This window comes from Zootermopsis nevadensis, unplaced genomic scaffold, assembly GCF_977971745.1.
Source record: "Zootermopsis nevadensis isolate Lab colony 2312 unplaced genomic scaffold, Znev_1.0 Znev_ptg000028l, whole genome shotgun sequence".
NCBI lineage: Eukaryota > Metazoa > Arthropoda > Insecta > Blattodea > Termopsidae > Zootermopsis > Zootermopsis nevadensis.
Genome location: NW_028259160.1, coordinates 16,355,002 through 16,372,852, shown reverse-complemented (window position 1 = coordinate 16,372,852; position 17,851 = coordinate 16,355,002). Strand labels below are relative to the sequence as shown.

Below are 17,851 nucleotides of genomic sequence, written 5' to 3'. Positions count from 1 at the left end.
CTAATCACAATAAATTCTTATTAAATATTAAAATATTACAATAATTAACATTTGAAATATTTAAAATATTAAATGATGTTCTTTATCGAAATATTCGATGGTCTAATGTAAATCGAATATTTCGATAAAGAACATCATTTAATATTTTAAATATTTTGAATGTTAATTATTGTAATATTTTAATGTTTAATAAGAATTTATTGTGATTAGACGGACAAGATTTAAATAATATATACTTACTTTTAATGTTGAAGGAAGTTTTTCCTACCATTTCTCTGTAAATGCATTGGTCACCCCTCAGTTCGGATTACTTGTGCCATCCCTAATTGATTTTCTGCTTCAGAATTGTAATCCGATTAAAACCAGGTTGGCGGTACGAGCCTCTCTCGTTTCTTACCAGAAAGATGAATTTGATGATAGTTTCACGTCTTTCCGTCACAAATTATTGGATGAATTATCTCCGCATTTTAGACTTTAATTTTGGGCTACGTTTGTATACAGAGTCTGAAAAATAACTGGAATGATGCTATAAAACAAACATACAGTCAACGAGATTGAAAATAAACTAAAATCAAAATAAAGGGAATAAATTATACTGATATGATTTTTTTTTTTAAATTAAAGAAAATAGGCAGGCATTTATGAATTTGTTTTCGTTTCGCGTCTCCTGTATAAACATTTAAAGATTTATGTGTATAAAACCAATCGAACCTGCAGTTGTGTGTGGGCTTTTTAAACTTACTGCCTTACCTAAGGGAGAAAATTCGACTGAGGATGTTGGAAAAGAGAAATTCAGGAAGTTACTTGGGTGTAAGAGAGAGGAGGAGACAAGGTGAACAAGGTTTTGTGACTTGGAGTTTCATAAATCTCAATCTCATTATTTTTGGTGTAAGGTGATCAAATCGAAGAGGATGTATGCAGAACGCATGGAAGAGATGAGAAAGGTATACTAAATTTTGACAGGAAAAGGCTTACAGTCAATTGAATAAAAATTTCCTTGGATATTATCCATCGTCTAGTAAATATAAAACGTAAAACGACGTTTCGGAGATGGGTCTCTATCTCCGTCTTCAGGTTCCTACACAGTTGGGCCCACTAGATAGAGATAATCCCTATCTCCGGACAATGTCGTTTTACGTTTTATATTGAACCTGAAGACGGAGATAGAGTTCCATCTCCGAAACGTCGTTTTACGTTTTATATTTACTAGGTCCGGAGATAGGGATTAGCTCTATCTAGTGGGCCCAACTGTGTAGGAACCTGAAGACGGATATAGAGTCCCATCTCCGAAACGTCGTTTTACGTTTTATATTTACTAGACGATGGATAATATCCAAGTAAATTTTTATTCAATTGACTCTTCACCATCGTCAAGAAGTTTTAGATTTAAATACCTTACAGATTCAATCGTCTGTAGGTAGCTAACGATACTGAAACAGATCATGAATGCGTACAGAGTGAGGATGTGGACTGGATTAAACTGGCTCAGGGTTGGCTCCAGTGGCGAGCTATTGTGAACAGAGCAGTGAACGTTCAAATGCTCTGTTCGGTTTAGTTACTGCCAGCTGTTCTGAACGTTGCCTGAGGCTGGTCGGAGTCTGCGCAGGTCTGATCGCAGTGAACAGAGAGAAATCTCACGTAGGCCTAACGCTTATAATTAGGCGTGACTGCGGGGCAGTTAGTAATGGCGGTATAGTCTCGTGCCTGGAAGGAGTTTATACCGGGCTGTAATACTAGTACTGTTCGCGACTGTAATCTTGAGACTTGAGGGGTGAAGGAAGAAGGACTTAACGCTTCGGACTTTCTGCATTCCTTGCAAGTCTCAAGATTACAGTCGCTGACAGTAACTAGTTTACGTCTGGCTCAGTGGTCGACATCAGTCGCTGAAAAGGCAGGTGACACTAACAATACCATAACTAACTAACTAACTAAAACGAACTGATAGCTGTTCTTCACGCTTCAGCGGGAGCAAAGAACACTTACGAAAATTATTGTTGGAAACATGGTAGCAACAATGAGAACCGAGACCTCTCTCTCTCTCTCTCTCTCTATATATATATATATATATATATATATTATTATTTAGTGTTCTGTCTGACGACAGGTCCATATGAACAGGATCCTTCCATCCTTTTCTCGGACTGGGACCTGTTCATATACGTTCTTGGCAGATGATCCAAAAGTGGTTTGCCATTGCCTTCTTCTGTGTGTGAATGGAGTAATTGTTGGGATGCCACGGAGAAACCGGGGAAGCCCCCGGAGGAAGCCCCCGTGTTGCCTAGACCACGGTCTTGCCCAACACAAGTTATAAATTCGGGCACCGCCGGGAATCGAACCCGAGACCCCAGGATTACAAGGCCAGCGTTCTGACCGCTAGACCACCGTGGAAGTAATTAATATATATATATATATATATGTAGATATGTAGGCCTATAGCTTATCTCCATTTTAATGCCAGCTGTGCGTGTTAGTGCAGATTTCCAAAGTAATGACTTTCCATCAAGTCTTCTAACTTTTCTTTATTTTCCTTCTTCTTTTATAAAGTAAATGTAGATTTTATTTTTCACTGTGCTTAAGTACTAAGTCATGAAGTGTTCAGATTATACGGAGGTGAAGCTTCACGCATTCTAGATCTTAACATTGGACGGAATTAAATTAACTGCTGCGCTGTCTGTCGGATTTGTTCCTATGTAGACTTGCAGGTAGATACTGGCGTCTTCAATGCTGAAGGCAGAATGTTCCTCCGAAACGTCGCTATCGGATTCTTCACGACCGTGAAATTGTCACGTGTCATTATCTCCCCGTTGTCTGCCTGTCGCTTGTTTTTGGCGAATGAACCCACCGTAGAGCTGGTCTAGTCGGCCCGTAGAAAGCTATTTGCTCATCGAGCGAGCGAATCGAAGAAACCGGGTTGTACCTTACGCAGTTGGCAGTGCCTTCTCGTTCTAGTGCGATTGTATCCCTCTAATTGTCATTCCGAAGACAGGTGCCAGAAATAGCTGCCTGGGTTACTTTGCTTTGATCGGAGGACCATTTCCGAGGAGATGGCGGTTGATTATTAGCGTTGGTTTTTATGTGACGATGTTTCAACGCCGGAGGTTATGTACGGTGACCAGGAAAATTTTTATTTTTTATTTGTTACGATTTCAATACTATTATTTTATGCATTTGTTGTTATTGATCGTTTGTGGGACTATGGTAACCGTGTTTACCATCTGCTTTAGTTTTCAGTAACTCAGCATTGGGCCTAGTGAATGTATGAAATTATAACAAAAATAAAACTTCTTGACGATGGTGAAGAGTCAATTGAATAAAAATTTACTTGGATATTATCCATCGTCTAGTAAATATAAAACGTAAAAACGTAAAACGACGTTTCGGAGATGGGACTCTATCTCCGTCTTCAGGTCCCATCTCCGAAACGTCGTTTTACGTTTTTACGTTTTATATTTACTAGGCTTTGGATAATATCCAAGTAAATTTTTATTCAATGAAATTATAAGTTCTGACGTCTGTGGTAACTTTAAAAGTCCATATTTACCATTTAAACACATGATTTACATGGTATTAAAACCCATACTACCAACATCGACAATATGTATATGTGTTTTATGTAGTTCTCCGATCAGGCATTAACCGACTCACGTTTCTGACAGATGTAACGTGTTGAAATACGGCGGAAACTTTTGAGATCCTTTCTCTTCGTGAAATGCCGTGGGCCCACGGAACACTGTTTGCGTACCACTGAACGTGTTCCGTCATTTGGGTTTATCGGTCGCGTATGTTTATAAGCATGACACCTGTAGACGCGGATATCACGTTCAAATGTTTGTATTTCACTGATTCTGTTTTGTAATGACTGTTTTCTGTTAATCGGAAACACGTATGGGTCCCCGAAGTGCCGTATAGTCAGAACGAAATCAATATTTTCATTCCATACCATTTAACGTGTAAAGTTACATGTTTGGACGTTTCATTAACCAGTAAATGGGCCGGTTGGATGAGGTTAATTTACCTAGGTTTGAGGTTAGTTCCACTGGGTCTGTATGTAAATGCCACCTCACTTAAGTGTTGTTGCGCTTAGGATAACGTATGTTTCCCGGCACGGAAAACATTTTCCTGGCTTTTTGCTGTTGTATGATCGTGTTCGAACAATGGCATTTACGGTCCAGTTGTTGCTCAGAATTGTCTCGTTTTCGTGCAGGGTGCTTACCCCGTAGAAAAACCGCGACACGCTTAAATGGGAGGCTCGTAAAGTGTTCTTCGCTCACGCTAAAGCGTGAAGTACACTCTGATGATGGAGGCGGTACGCATGTCTGACATGTGGCTTAATTTCTACCAGACTGCACGGCGTAAAATTAGAGAAGACAGTAATTTTCATACTTGTCGCCGTGAGGACCTGAAATCTCACCTACTTTGAGCGGAGTCCTTAAAATTCTGACAGCCGCACAGGGGATTTGAACATTTCAGGTGGAAATATTCCGAGCCCCGTGTTCTCAGATTTGCTTCAGAGCATCATTGACCTTAAAGCACGTATCCCTTAGCCTTTTAACTGAATAACATGTCAAGTGCCCAAGTTAATGAACTGTAAGCCTGAGGTCAAGGGCAGAGAGTTCACAGATCGGCAGAAATATGGGTTTCAAAAAATGACATTCGAATGTCCTTGAAAAATTTAAAAGCTTCTATTCCGAAAACCATGGGACTGATATTGTCGTGACCTTGACATGACGCTGACCTGTCCGTGGCCTCAAACTGACGTGAGTATGGTGACTGAGATTCCCACAGATCGGTAAAAATATGCGTTTGAAAAATTGTTTTTCGAATGACCTTTAAAACTTCAATGGTTTATATTTCAAAAATCCTCGGGCTGATATTGCCATGACTTTGACGTGACACTGAACTGTCGGTGACCTCAAACCGACAAGAGTATAGTCACCCAAATTCCTACAGATCGGTAGAAATATGGGTTTCAAAAAATGACATTCGAATGACCTTGAGAACTTTAAAAGCCTCTATTCGGAAAACCATCGGAGTGATATTGTAGTGACCTTGACATGACGCTGACCTGTTCGTGACCTCAAACTTACATGAGAATGGTCAATCAGATACCCACAGTTCCGCCCAAATAAGTGTATAATTGGAATCAAAATGACCTTGAAAATGTTAATGTCATTCAGGATAACCCAGGGTTGATATAGTCGTAGAATCTAGTAATTATGGAACGTGAATCAAGATGGTAATTTTATTTTTTTTTGTTAGAAATTTACTGACCGGTTTGTCAGCATTCAGCTGGTAGTAAGCGCTGACATAGATATCTCACCCTGTTCTGCTACATGTTTCGACCCAACTGGTCTATCCTGAGGCGTATAAACTTACGTGTTGCATAAACACGTGTTTACTTATATCTTGCGACACACGTAGATTGAATGCTTGAATTTTGCGTATGCATCACCGTCGTAACACTTTAACATCCAGTGGTAACTATAGGCACCACCTGCTTTAACAGTTAGTAACACTGCGTTTTACATGTATGTGTCTTGTATGATTCTCACTGTAAACAGCGATTATCTCCTTTAACAGCGTTAACCAGTTGATCTTTGTAATGGTGAGGCGTCGTGTTTTCTTTGAGGTACGGACTGATTTCTTAAATGTTATTTGGACAAGCTTCGGCTTTAGGGTTTAATTTGGTACACCACTGACTTATTTTCTAGACGTAGACTGTGTTTCTTTCTTATAGTTGCTGAGTAAACTCTTTTTAACAGAACCGAAACATTGTGAAGTGAACCAGCGAAAACGACGTCTACTAATCATAATAACTGGGTCAGTGACAGGCGAATTCGTAGCTGTTCTGGAAAGGGAAAGCGTTCATTCACATGAAAATATTTCACAATTCTACGGTTGTGTGCACCTTTAGTAGCTGAAGGTGTACTGTGTTCGTGCTGTGAGGACATACCTGCTATTTTTGTAAATGGTTAAAATCCGAAGGGGACACGCGAACAGTTGGCAAGAGGAAATGAACGTGTTCTTGATTAAGTAAAAAAGAGTGACATCGCTAATTTAATAATCTGCATATTCAGTTGTGCGTCGCATTTTTGTCATACGCATTTTTCTCTGTTACGGATATGGCTTTGTTTAGCTTTTGTACTTACTGTAACGAACTGGTGAGCTTGCCTTGTCCTTGAAACTTATCCCGAGTCCGATCGCGCTGATGATGGAGACAGCGCGTACCTCCGAAACGTCAGTCACGTTCTACCACGTTACAACCCAGAAGACATTGATCTTCGTACTCACCGCCTTGAGAACTTCAAATCCTGCATTTTCCCCGAGGCTCTTAAATGCAATCCACATCGCGGTCCTTTTAATATTATCTTGACGCTGTTAAGGAATTTTAGACAAAGTGGTATCATATTTATGATGTGCGGGTGTCATAATTGTTGCCATGTTGTTGCTGGAAGGGATTTGTGTCCTATGGGATGTTAAGACAACTTTTGATCCCGTCATTCTTGACGGGAAGTTTACACTAGATCTGTCTTTGTAATCAGTCTCAAAGGGGATTTTTTAGAAATGTGTGTAGTATTAACGAAAGTAGGCCAACTCACTCACACTCTTATTAGGGCGTTAAAGTAGAGTAGGAAACATTTGCTGGCTATTGCTGTAGTGCGAAATCTTATTTCTGGCCAATTAAGGTTCAAGACCCTTAACCACAGAGGCTGGCGAAATGCGGTTGATGACTGGAAGGTTGAGGAAGGAAGTCTCTGACCGTGTCGAACAGTAAGTCAGAGTCCACTGCTGATGGAGGAGAACTTTCCGGTCGGAATGGCGCGAAGAAAGTTTCGTCCGTACAGTAATGCGCCAAATGGACGAGTTAACGCGGTCTCTGAGAGAGGCTGTTTGCGTTGAAGTGGAGGGAACAGGAATTGAGACTTTGCTGATTCCCCAGTAATTCTCCGCTAATGTACCTTACCGCGTCTGAACAACCTAATCGGAAGTTTTATTACTCCAGTTTCTGGACGGACCCTTGATGCAATGTCCTTGTATCCAGGTCGTGCAGGGTTTGAAACTAGGTCGGGTTGATGTCAGACTCCGGAAACACAACGGGGCAGTTCCTTGAAGTAGAACACCGCTGCATGTATCATTAATCGGTCTCGTCTGGCACCGAGTGACTTACAAATGCCGGAATTAGTCGATAAATCGGTCGGTCTAGTCGCGTGTTCGAAGAGCAGTGACTGTCATTTTGTGAGAGGTCTTGGTTAGTCTCTGAAGACAAATGTCGGAGAGGACAGACTTCTTCATACGGAAGAGTAGGAATTAAAGAAAGCAATAACGAGGAGCTGGAGGAGAATATGACGGAGAAAATAAGAAGAAGGAATAGAAGGTGGAGGATGACAAGAATAAAGACTTTCTCTTACTTTGTCTGACATTTCTCTCTTAGAAGGCGATGTACATTCTGACGACGTACGAGCTCGTCTTATGTCACGTGTCAGAGCAGTTTACTTTACAAAGAGCGGGATCATATCTGTGCTCTCTTTCGTGATCGTATTGAAATGAGGTCCCGCGCCTTCTCAAGAGTAATGCCATTCGATTTGCCTGTTGTATTATAATGATTTAGAAAACTTACATTTCACGCCTCCTGTACTGTACTAGTCGGAATACAGGTCACTGAGATATAATGCACTTTTATTGCAACCACTCGACGTCGAGGGAAGAGATTAAGACGAAAGAACAGGGAAAAATGAAAGAGAATACATCGCGAAAGAAGAAAAGTGAAGAAGGGGAAATACTAGGGACAAGGAAATAAATAGAAAGCAAACGTAAGGTAGGAAGGAAGAGAGATTACAAAGAAATACGTAACGAAAGCAAGAAGAACGTACCTAAAGGACGACAAAACAGAGTAAGAATAAATGAAGAAAGCTACCGAAAGATAGGGGGAAAGTTGGATGAAAACAAACAGAACGAAGACACGACAAAAGGAACAAAGATAGGAAATCTGATAAACATCTGACTAAAAGTTGCATTTAAGAAATTATATTTAAGTTTATATAATTTTATACACCTGAAGATGGTTCTTTTAGAACTGAAACATGTCGTGTAAAAAAGTGATGATCTAATGTAAATCGAACATTTCGATAGAGAACATCATTTAATATATTTTAAATATTTAAATGTTAATTATAGTAATATTTTAATATTTAATAGGAATTTTATTGTGATTAGACTGATAAGATTTAAACAAATATATATTTATCACAATATGACGCAACTTTATCATCTCCTGAATAGCTGTCAAACTAAATGCGTTTATCAATATATAAACATAAAACGTAAATTATTAAAATGCAAAGCCAACATCAGATTCAACAAAATATGTTTGAAAATCTGGAAGAAAATATCATTTGAAATCTGATGAACATCTGACTAAAAGTTGCATTTAAGAAATTATATTTAAGTTTATATAATTTTATACACCTGAAGATGGTTCTTTTAAAACTGAAACATGTCGTGTGAAAAAGTGATGATCTAATGTAAATCGAACATTTCGATAGAGAACATCATTTAATATATTTTAAATATTTAAATGTTAATTATAGTAATATTTTAATATTTAGTAGGAATTTTATTGTGATTAGACTGATAAGATTTAAACAAATAGACAAAAGGAACAAAGATAGGGGGGAAATATGTTGCACTGTAACCACCTACGCGCATGCGTGTAGTGATCGGTCTGTGTATGGTAACGTTCTATACAGGGTGCCCTACGTTGAGTTATGTACTTAATAGTTTCTTCAGTAGCTCAGACCATGCAACATCAAATGAGAGGATGAAATCGAATTGGAAAAGATGTGGAAGGAAGCGGTCGTGGCCTGATTTAAGTTACTGTCCCTGTGCTCTGCGTTGAAGCCTGGCTTTGAACATGTTAATAATGAAAACGCGGAAAGGAAGACCCATTGAACCTCACTGAAATGTTAATGTCGTGCGGTCGCTCAAGAGCAGTAAGATGTCGTGTATGGACAGTGGAGTAATGACTGTCCGTCCGTAACCAGAGGTCACTGCTGGTCTGATGTCTCTACACATTCCCGACCCCGTCAGGTCCAGGAATACGAGCCTGGAAGGAAATTGAAAGGAGAATGGAAAAGCGCTTCTGAAACGTCGATTATTTTCTATCACATGACACGGAGCAGTAGCCATCTTCATACTCGTCGGTTCGAGAACCTGCAATGTGGCGTGTAACATTTGACGCGGTACTAAAAAATAACAGAAATGTTATTCAATACGTCAATTACAGGGAGAGAAAAGGGAAACAGTAGCTGAGAGGTGAAGGATACTCTTAAGAATTTAAAGCTTAGTGGTAACTATATGTACCACCTGCTTCAAAAGTCTGTAGGTCTTCATTTTGTGTTTATGTGTTTCGTATGATTCTCAGTGTAAACAGCGATCATTTCCGTAAACAGCGTTAACCAGTTCATCCTTGTAATGGTGAAGTGTAGTGTTTTCTTCGCGGTACGGGCTGAATTCTTAAATATTATTTATACGAGCTTTGGCTTACTAGTGATATTTACGTACAGGACTCGATTAAATCAGAGCTTAAACACCGTTAACGAATTGATCTTTGTAATGGTGAAGTGTAGTGTTTTCTTCGCGGTACGGGCTGAATTCTTAAATATTATTTAGACGAGCTTAGGCTTACTAGTGATATTTACGTACAGGACTCGATTAAATCAGAGCTTAAACACCGTTAACGAATTGATCTTTGTAATGGTGAAGTGTAGTGTTTTCTTCGCGGTACGGACTGAATTCTTATATATTATTTAGACGAGCTTCGGCTCCAAATTGGTAAGAGCGAGAGGTAGTTTTGACAGCTCTGTGTGGCGTTCGGCACAAAGCATTGGCGCTGCAGTGTTTGACGGCGTTAATTAAAAGAAATTCGCTCGTGTGTGATGTGAAAATGTATAGTAGCATGGTCAGCGCAGTGTCCTGAAATTGATAAGAGGCCTATTGTCGAAATTTCGCCAAGGGGAGTGGCGAGTGTGGAGTCTGCGCGCTGCGGTACAAGGCTCCCATGCTTACTCCTGTGTGTGCCTCAGTCTGGCCGAGCTAGCGTTGAGGTATGGATTCTTCGTAGTACGGCAGTAGCTCCTGCTGTCGAGAGGTTGTCACGGGGCGTGGTGAACGCTATCAATCCGGTGTCCGGTGTTAACGCATACAGGGCAAGAGCCGAAGTCGCTGTTAAAATTGTCAAGTATTGGATGGCTGAAGAACCAACATGCAGCACCATCCTTGGATTCTGCCGTGGGGAGTTCCGATGCAGAAGATGGTAGCAGTGCCCTTACATCCAGCTGCAGCCCCCCACCATCATCATCCTGGTATACCTCAGCCCCTACACCCTCATCATCATCATCATCATCAGCATCCTCACCCCGCTACCGTTCATGTTCCCGCCGGAGTATTAGCACTCCCCCCCTCGATGGCTGCCCTTCGGACCTTCGTCGCGGTCACACAGGCGAATTCTTCATTGCCTGCAACAGCTCGTCCGCGTAAGGTAGGCACGTCAGCTGACATTGCTTTGTTTCACGAAGTAACACGATGTATGCCATCAGGAGGGACGTCGGCTCTTGGGCTGTGTTTTTACGTTAATTTACTGGGCAAACTCACGATTTCTCAAAGAAAATCGGTGAAAATGTCGTAAGAGCCGACCAGTAACATTGTTGAAGTAATTGTTGTATCGATTTTTTGTTAGCATTGTTGTTGTAACATGTTACAAACATGTACGTCCGCACTTAAAGTGAAAGTTGAAAGAAGCGACTGTTACCAACTTTCAGTTTCGGGTCTAGACGATGGTGCCTTCAGTTGTTAAGAAAGTATTGACAACAATGTTTTTCAGCGATGTTATTTGGGTGTGAACAAGGCTTAACATTGCCGGAAACAATTGTTTCAACTTCCCTTTCATTGTGACGGACTGCGATGGAAAACTTTTTTTTTTCCAGTAACTTGTTCTGGAAAGGTTTTCCCCGCAGATCGTGTTTTGTTGTTAACACGTATTCAGCAGTGTTTTGTACGTGTGGACAGAGCTTGAGGTTGGTGGCTGGCCTATAATATAGGTTTACAAGGTTTCCCACACCTGGGGCCGAGTATCGGCACGTAGACAGCAGGGAAGGTTTTAAGCTTTGTTGAAATATCATGGAGTTGTATTGAGAATGATACCAAATAACGCCAACTAATGTGAACAGATTTGCGGATTTCTCTTAAAATACCTTTAATAAGATGCTCTGTTCGTGAGATACTTGACGCTGGTTCCTTCTTGATTAACCTGAGAAGTTGCCCACAGCGATAATTACTGCCAGATTCTGGCCACGTTAATTTTCGTGTCTTTCTAATGCCATCGACGCGGAATCACGGCAGAATGTGCTCTGGAGGCGGGCCGCCGGTTGTAAACCTATGTTTGATAGATAACAACGTACGTGTTCGTGCTGTCAGAACGCAGGGAAATCATATTTTCTGAATAAATCCTTCGAAAATGTTCCCATGTCTGGGAATACGTGCTTCCATTCACCAGAGTTTTGCATATTTCTGTTTCCGATTTAAAAAACGCGAGCAACGAAATACGTACAAAGACCTTTTCTGTTGTTTTATATTGACGTGGATCCTGCCTTACAAATTGAGGGTGTATGAGAACAGGGTGCTGGGAAGAATATTTAGATCTAAGGTAGATGAAGTGACAGAATTCTGGAGAAAACTGCGTAATGACGAGATCCACAACTTATACTCTTCAGCATGTATTAGGACAATAAAGCAAGAAGAATGTTATGGGCGGGACATGTAGCGCGCGTTGGACAGATAAGAAATGCTTGCAGAATGTTGTTTGGTAAATCTGGAGGGAAATGACCAACTTGAAAGACCTGGGTGTAGATGGGAGGGCAATATTAAAGTGGAGTTTAAGGATGTCGGGCGACTGAACTACAGTCGTCTCGCCCAGGACAGAGACCGATGGCGGGCTTTTGTGAACACGGTAATGAGCTTTCGGTTTTGCAGAAAAGCCTCGGAATTTGTAGACTTTTTGAGCTATAAAGGAATTTTCATAGGTTCATTACCGTGTTCACAACAGCCCGTCATAGTTGAGTACAATACGCACCCTCTGTTTAAGATCCGCTTTAATATTATCAACTAATCTACACCTAGTTGTTTCCTCATGTTTTCCGGGTACTTGTTTTACCGCCTTGAATTTTGTTTCCCGAAGTCCAGAATTCAATCCTGATATCCTCTACACGTTTCCTGTGTTTGATCAAGCTGTATTTTGGTTCATATCGTGTCTGACATCTTGGTTTCTAATTTTGGCCCCCCCCCCACACACACACACACACAGCCATACGATCGAATTGTCTTCAAATCAGAATAAATCCACTCATCCATTAGTTATCGTAGTCATGGTGAAAGATAAATTAAAAAATTCGCTCGTCGCCATGTTCTGCAATTGTCGTAAACGATGCAACTTTATTTAAGACCTATTATCTCTCTTACCTCAAGTTCGTGCGTCTGCCATCATCATCATTACCGGACATACGGAATTAAAATGTGTGGGTTTCCAAATTTTGGTAAAATCGGTAAATTTAAAAGTTGAAGAGGTATATGTACACACATGGACAGTATCATACCGGAAACATTTTTTTAAAAAAATTTCTTCCCTAAGAAAGGAATGCAAGATTAACTAAAATTCCATTCCGTGACTTGGGTATATAATTCTAATTGATTTGGTGACATCCGATTCCGATGAAGTGATGTCATCTTTTTGTAATCAACGTAAGTTGTCATAGAAACGCACAAAACAAGTAATTTGCGCTGTAAATTAAACTAATCACGCGAAAGAATTATATTCTGTGGAAGGCTTATTTCTGTTGCATGTAATCTACTCATGTATCCTTGTTGATCTGACCTACATGTGTAATGTACACATTATAAATAAATTAAAGACTTGAACCATTTTCATTCTTATGGTGAGCAATGCCACAGTTGAACAGCTGTTGGTAGTAAATCTCAGGCTCCCCCTCATGTTTATCTTACACACACAATATAAATGTCAGTACTGGCTCTTTGTATGTTTTATACCTTTGTTTCTTGTTATAAACCTCCATGGAGACCTACCACAATAAGGAGCAATGTTCCTGAGCCATTTTTCCTTCTATCGCATCAAGTCGTTCTTCGGCGTTACATGGATTGGTGCATTAGTGGTATTAATCCAGAGGATATTGCATAGAAAATAACTGCGTTTTACGGGTTGTTTGTTTTTATTGGGATAGTGGAATATACGCTGAATGACGTAAAATGTGAAACTAGCGAGATATTTCATATACAAAATTTTTGTTAGAGACCTCTACAGAGCTGTAAATGGATTTAAGAAGGGTTACCAACCTAGAAGTGGCCTTGTAAAAAACTAGAATTGACATAGCTTCTATATTCGCAAAATATTTTTGGACGAAGTTAGTCGGTCCAGGAGTTTGGTGTTCTTACTAGTTTTCAGGACGAACGTGACGGGGTTTGAACTATTAATTATTAAAATATTCTGTTAAATAAGAATCGAGATTTTATCGGAAATGTAATTTTTCGGTGTAACAGGCTGCATATATAACCTAAGTCAAAGTTCGTCTTCCTTATAGTTAAGAATCCAGCCCGTACCGCGAAGAAATCACAACACTTCACCATTACGAGGATCAACTGGTTAACGCTGTTTAAGCTCTGATTTACTTCGAGTCCTGTCTAAATATTAAATAATTCAGCCCGTACCGCGAAGAAAACATGTCACTTCACCATTACAAAGGTCAACTGGTTAACTCTGTTTAAGCTCTGATTTACTTCGAGTCCTGTACACAGCTGAAGCTCGTCTAGTGGTTAAGAATTCAGTCCGTACCGCGAAGAAAACACCACATTTCACCGTTACAAAGATCAACTGATTAACGCTGTTTACAGCGAGAATCATGCGAAACACACAAATACAGAATTCAAGAGTTACTGATTTTTGAAGCTGGTGGGACAGAGAGGTACCATTAGGTTTCGAACGGTTAATATATTCCACACACGTGTAACGAATGTCACCATGCCGTGTTGCCTATCATGTGCAGTTACGGGATATCGACAGGAGGAATAGGGCTGGCAAGGGATGGATGGATCAATAGCGCTTTGCTTTGGGCCCGGGAATGAAGTATCCAAAACTTCGGAAAGAGGAGCCAGGTGGATCCCCTGCACTTACAGGTGGATTTAACGCCTGCCTCTGTAGCTGAGAACTCCAGTTGGAGCTTACGATATCGTGTGCGAATAAATTATAAATAAAGACCACTCTTTTCTCGCTGCCCTATTCCTGAATACAGCCATTTTTTATACTGGTCGTCTTGAAAATATGGAATCTCACAAATTATAAATAATATAATTTGTTGGACTTGAGGTTCTCGCGGCGGCAGGTATGAAGTTTACTACGTTTCTTCCATCACCCCGACGGTGAATGCAGCAAGTACCCATGAAACTGCGGTAAACATCTAACGGAGTACATTGCGCTAAAGTCAGAATACAGTCATCTTCAGTTAATAACTATTCAGATATTTTTAAATTACAGTACAGTGGTTTTACTCGTTAGACTCTCAGGTCAGTGGCCACTTGGAAATACCCCCCTTGGGGCCCCACAATAAAGATAATTGTCTACCCCCGGTGTAAAGGGTACGTCTCTGAGAGGATTATGGCACAATATTGCGTGTTACGGGTTTTATGGGCCATAATTCGTACTGTGAATGCTCAGTAAAACTTTGTAAACATGTGTGTGTGTGTGTGTGCAACAATTAAAAGGTAACTACGGTGGAAATAACAGTCTATAAATTCTCAGAATATTTGTTACTCGGAAGAAATGCTTTGACCTCGATAGTGCGGATGTACCTAGAAATCCGATCACGATAAACGTGTGACTAGAAATTTGTCAGTTTGTTAAAACGCTACATTAAGCAGACTTAAATTCTATATATTTTAGATAAGATCCATAACCCCCCTTTCCAAGACGTTCATAATCACCGCGAAGTTCAAATTATTTTTTATGATTTTTTTTTAATATTTAGTGTTCTGTCTGACGACAGGTCCATATGAACAGGATCCTTCCATCCTTTTCTCGGACTGGGACCTGTTCATATACGTTCTTGGCAGATGATCCAGAAGTGGTTTGCCATTGCCTTCTTCTGTGTGTGAATGGAGTAATTGTTGGGATGCCACGGAGGAAAACTCCGTGTTGCCTAGACCACGGTCTTGCCCAACACAAGTTATAAATTCGGGCACCGCCGGGAATCGAACCCGAGACCCCAGGATTACAAGGCCAGCGTTCTGACCGCTAGACCACCATGGCGGTTTTTATGACTAACGGGTAGTAAAATGTAAGATTTGAGGTTTTCGCGGTGGTGAGTATGAAGATGGCTTGTCTTCTGGGTTGTAACGCCGTGTAATCTGGTAGAAGCTCGCCGACGTTTCAGAGGTCCTTTTTGCCTCCATCATCAGAATGTCATGCCTCCTGTAGCCACCGACAGTGACGCATTCCCGCTCGTCTGGACGTTCTGGAGGAGACAGGAGCAGATCCCGACGCGTGCAGTGAGACAGACAAGGAAACGATGAATGGGAATGGTTAGGTTATGGAATAAGACGGTCGTGGGGGTTAGGGCAATTCGTTAGATTTGGTCCGTGTGCATCGAATAGGATTATGAATAGAAAAAATCGATCATGGTCAATTTTATGGGCTTTATACTTTTTTGGACCGACTCTTGAAATCCACGGATACCTGGCGCAGGAAAGCCTTTTCTCGTGGTCCTTCGAGACTCGAAGACGAGACTTTTTGGAATAAGAGACAGGAGTGGTAATCAGCCATGTTACGCTGTGCGAGAATTTTTTTTTTGTACTGATTTTTAAAGCTATGAAGTAACTTTTATTTCTATGTAGCGACACGAACATTTAGAAAATCTGCCTCATTATTCATTGTGCTTATGATTCAGTTTCGTTTTTCGTCTACTTATTTATTATTTTCCTTCGTCATCTCTCTTTTTCTTTACGTATTTTTTAATATTATTTCCTGTATGAACAGATTCTGGTGCGTTGTCTGCTTTGACACGGGACGGGATGTTTCATTGTACGCGTGTATGGCTTCCACTTATGTCAATACAAATTTGTTTGTGATGTTTGCTAATAGAGGCATGCATGTACTGACAAGGATGTGTGTCCCATTAGTGTATTGTGACTGACACAGCCAATCAGTGCACAAAGCTATTATTATTCATACGTTTAGGCCAGATTCAAATTACGGATTCGCTTGGCTGCGTTCGTTCGTAGGCTCAATTCACAGGAGAGATATTTGTAATACGAAGTCTGTGTGTGGATACCGTATCTTGATATCCAGATGAACACTGCTACAATACCGCGCTGAACGAAGCCACTTATACCCGGAAACATCGTGCATCAAAAATACATTTTGAGCGATCGTCGCCATATGCTGGTCAGGACTTCTGCTTTGTATGTGGGGAGGTTACCGGTTTGAGTCTCGTCTGTTGCGCCAGGTATCCTTAGGGACAAAATATTAATTAATTAATATTTGTCCCAAAAAAAGGCTAGTATGAAAAGGCGCTGTGTGTATAAAAGATGATGAAATGCAAATGTAACATGTTCATAAAATATGATTGTGCTCAGTGGGGACTTAATAAGTAGTCTGGCTATTGAATGTGCATTAAGAAACATGTTTAACAAAAATTATCTGCTTTAGTGTGTTGATATCAAATGTAATATTTACGTTTCATTTATAAGTAGCCAGTATGGGATCGTTTACAGATGCAGGCTTGTTGAGGATTCATGCACAGAAAACATCTGTTTGTATTTGGGGAAACTTGTTTTGAGGTCAAGCTAATTAGTTGGAATTATATTCATGTTTTCAAAGGCTTCCTGTTGCTGCAACTTGTATGGTATGTATCTCGTGCGGGTTGTGTGAATAGGAGGTATTGCTGGTTTGATCAAGTTGAAGTGGTGACCGGTGACAACATTATTGGACCTGCGAGCGGTGAAGTAGGTTATTCAGGATGTTATGTAACGAGTAGAAATCAAATATACCGAAAGGTTGCTTAAGCGAAAGTAATGCCATCTGCCTTACTAATATCGTTTAAAGAAGTGAGCGGTGTGGACGTGTTGGTGTTAGTAACTTGGTATAACTTTAATAGGTTTACCATGAAGTTTGAATATGTTTCACTGTAAACAGCGATCATTTCCTTGAACAGCATTAACCAGTTTAACTTTGTAATTATGACGTGTTGTTTTCTTTGCGGTACGGGTTGAATTCTTAATTGCTTTGCGAGCTTTGGCTTGAAATGATCAATATTTCTATGGAATATTTTCCAACTTTTGAGTGCCCCAGTTTTAGTTCACACACACACACACACACACACACACACACACACACATATATATATATATATATATATATATATATATATATATATATGTATATATTTCTGAATATATTGTACCAGAGGCTGCCTAGAGCTGGGTGATGTTGTAGACTTAGGCCTGCTGTAGAGCAGTGGTTTTCAACCTGGGGTATGCGTACCCCTGGGGGTACGTGAAATTTAAAAACAAATATTTAATGATAAACACTGAATAATCAGTAATGTAATTTATTTAATTTATTTTAGACGTAGATTATATACTATGCATGACTTGAATTATACACCAACAACTTTGGGGTTACAAAGTTGAAGAGAAATTATATCTGGGTGTACGCGAACAAAAAAGGTCGAATACCACTGATCTAGAGAACAGATTCATAGCAGTTGCCGCTGGAGTTTATCGCCTCTAGTGA

At 40.2% G+C, this 17,851-nt stretch overlaps 1 protein-coding gene across 4 annotated transcripts in view; it reads left to right on the top strand.

Annotated features, from left to right (window-relative positions):
• Positions 1-17,851, top strand: part of LOC110826712 (pseudouridylate synthase RPUSD2) — a 210,933-nt gene that overhangs the window by 10,515 nt on the left and 182,567 nt on the right. Inside the window, exon 1 of one of the 4 annotated variants that reach the window (XM_087357758.1) lies at positions 10,044-10,537. The exons of 2 other annotated variants lie outside the window; for them this stretch is intronic. In XM_087357758.1, the coding sequence (XP_087213884.1) occupies positions 10,262-10,537 (276 nt within the window). In that variant the 5' untranslated portion in view covers positions 10,044-10,261. Of the gene's footprint in view, positions 1-10,043; positions 10,538-17,851 lie in introns of those variants that run through there. One more of the 4 variants, XM_022057609.2, reaches the window with a different exon arrangement.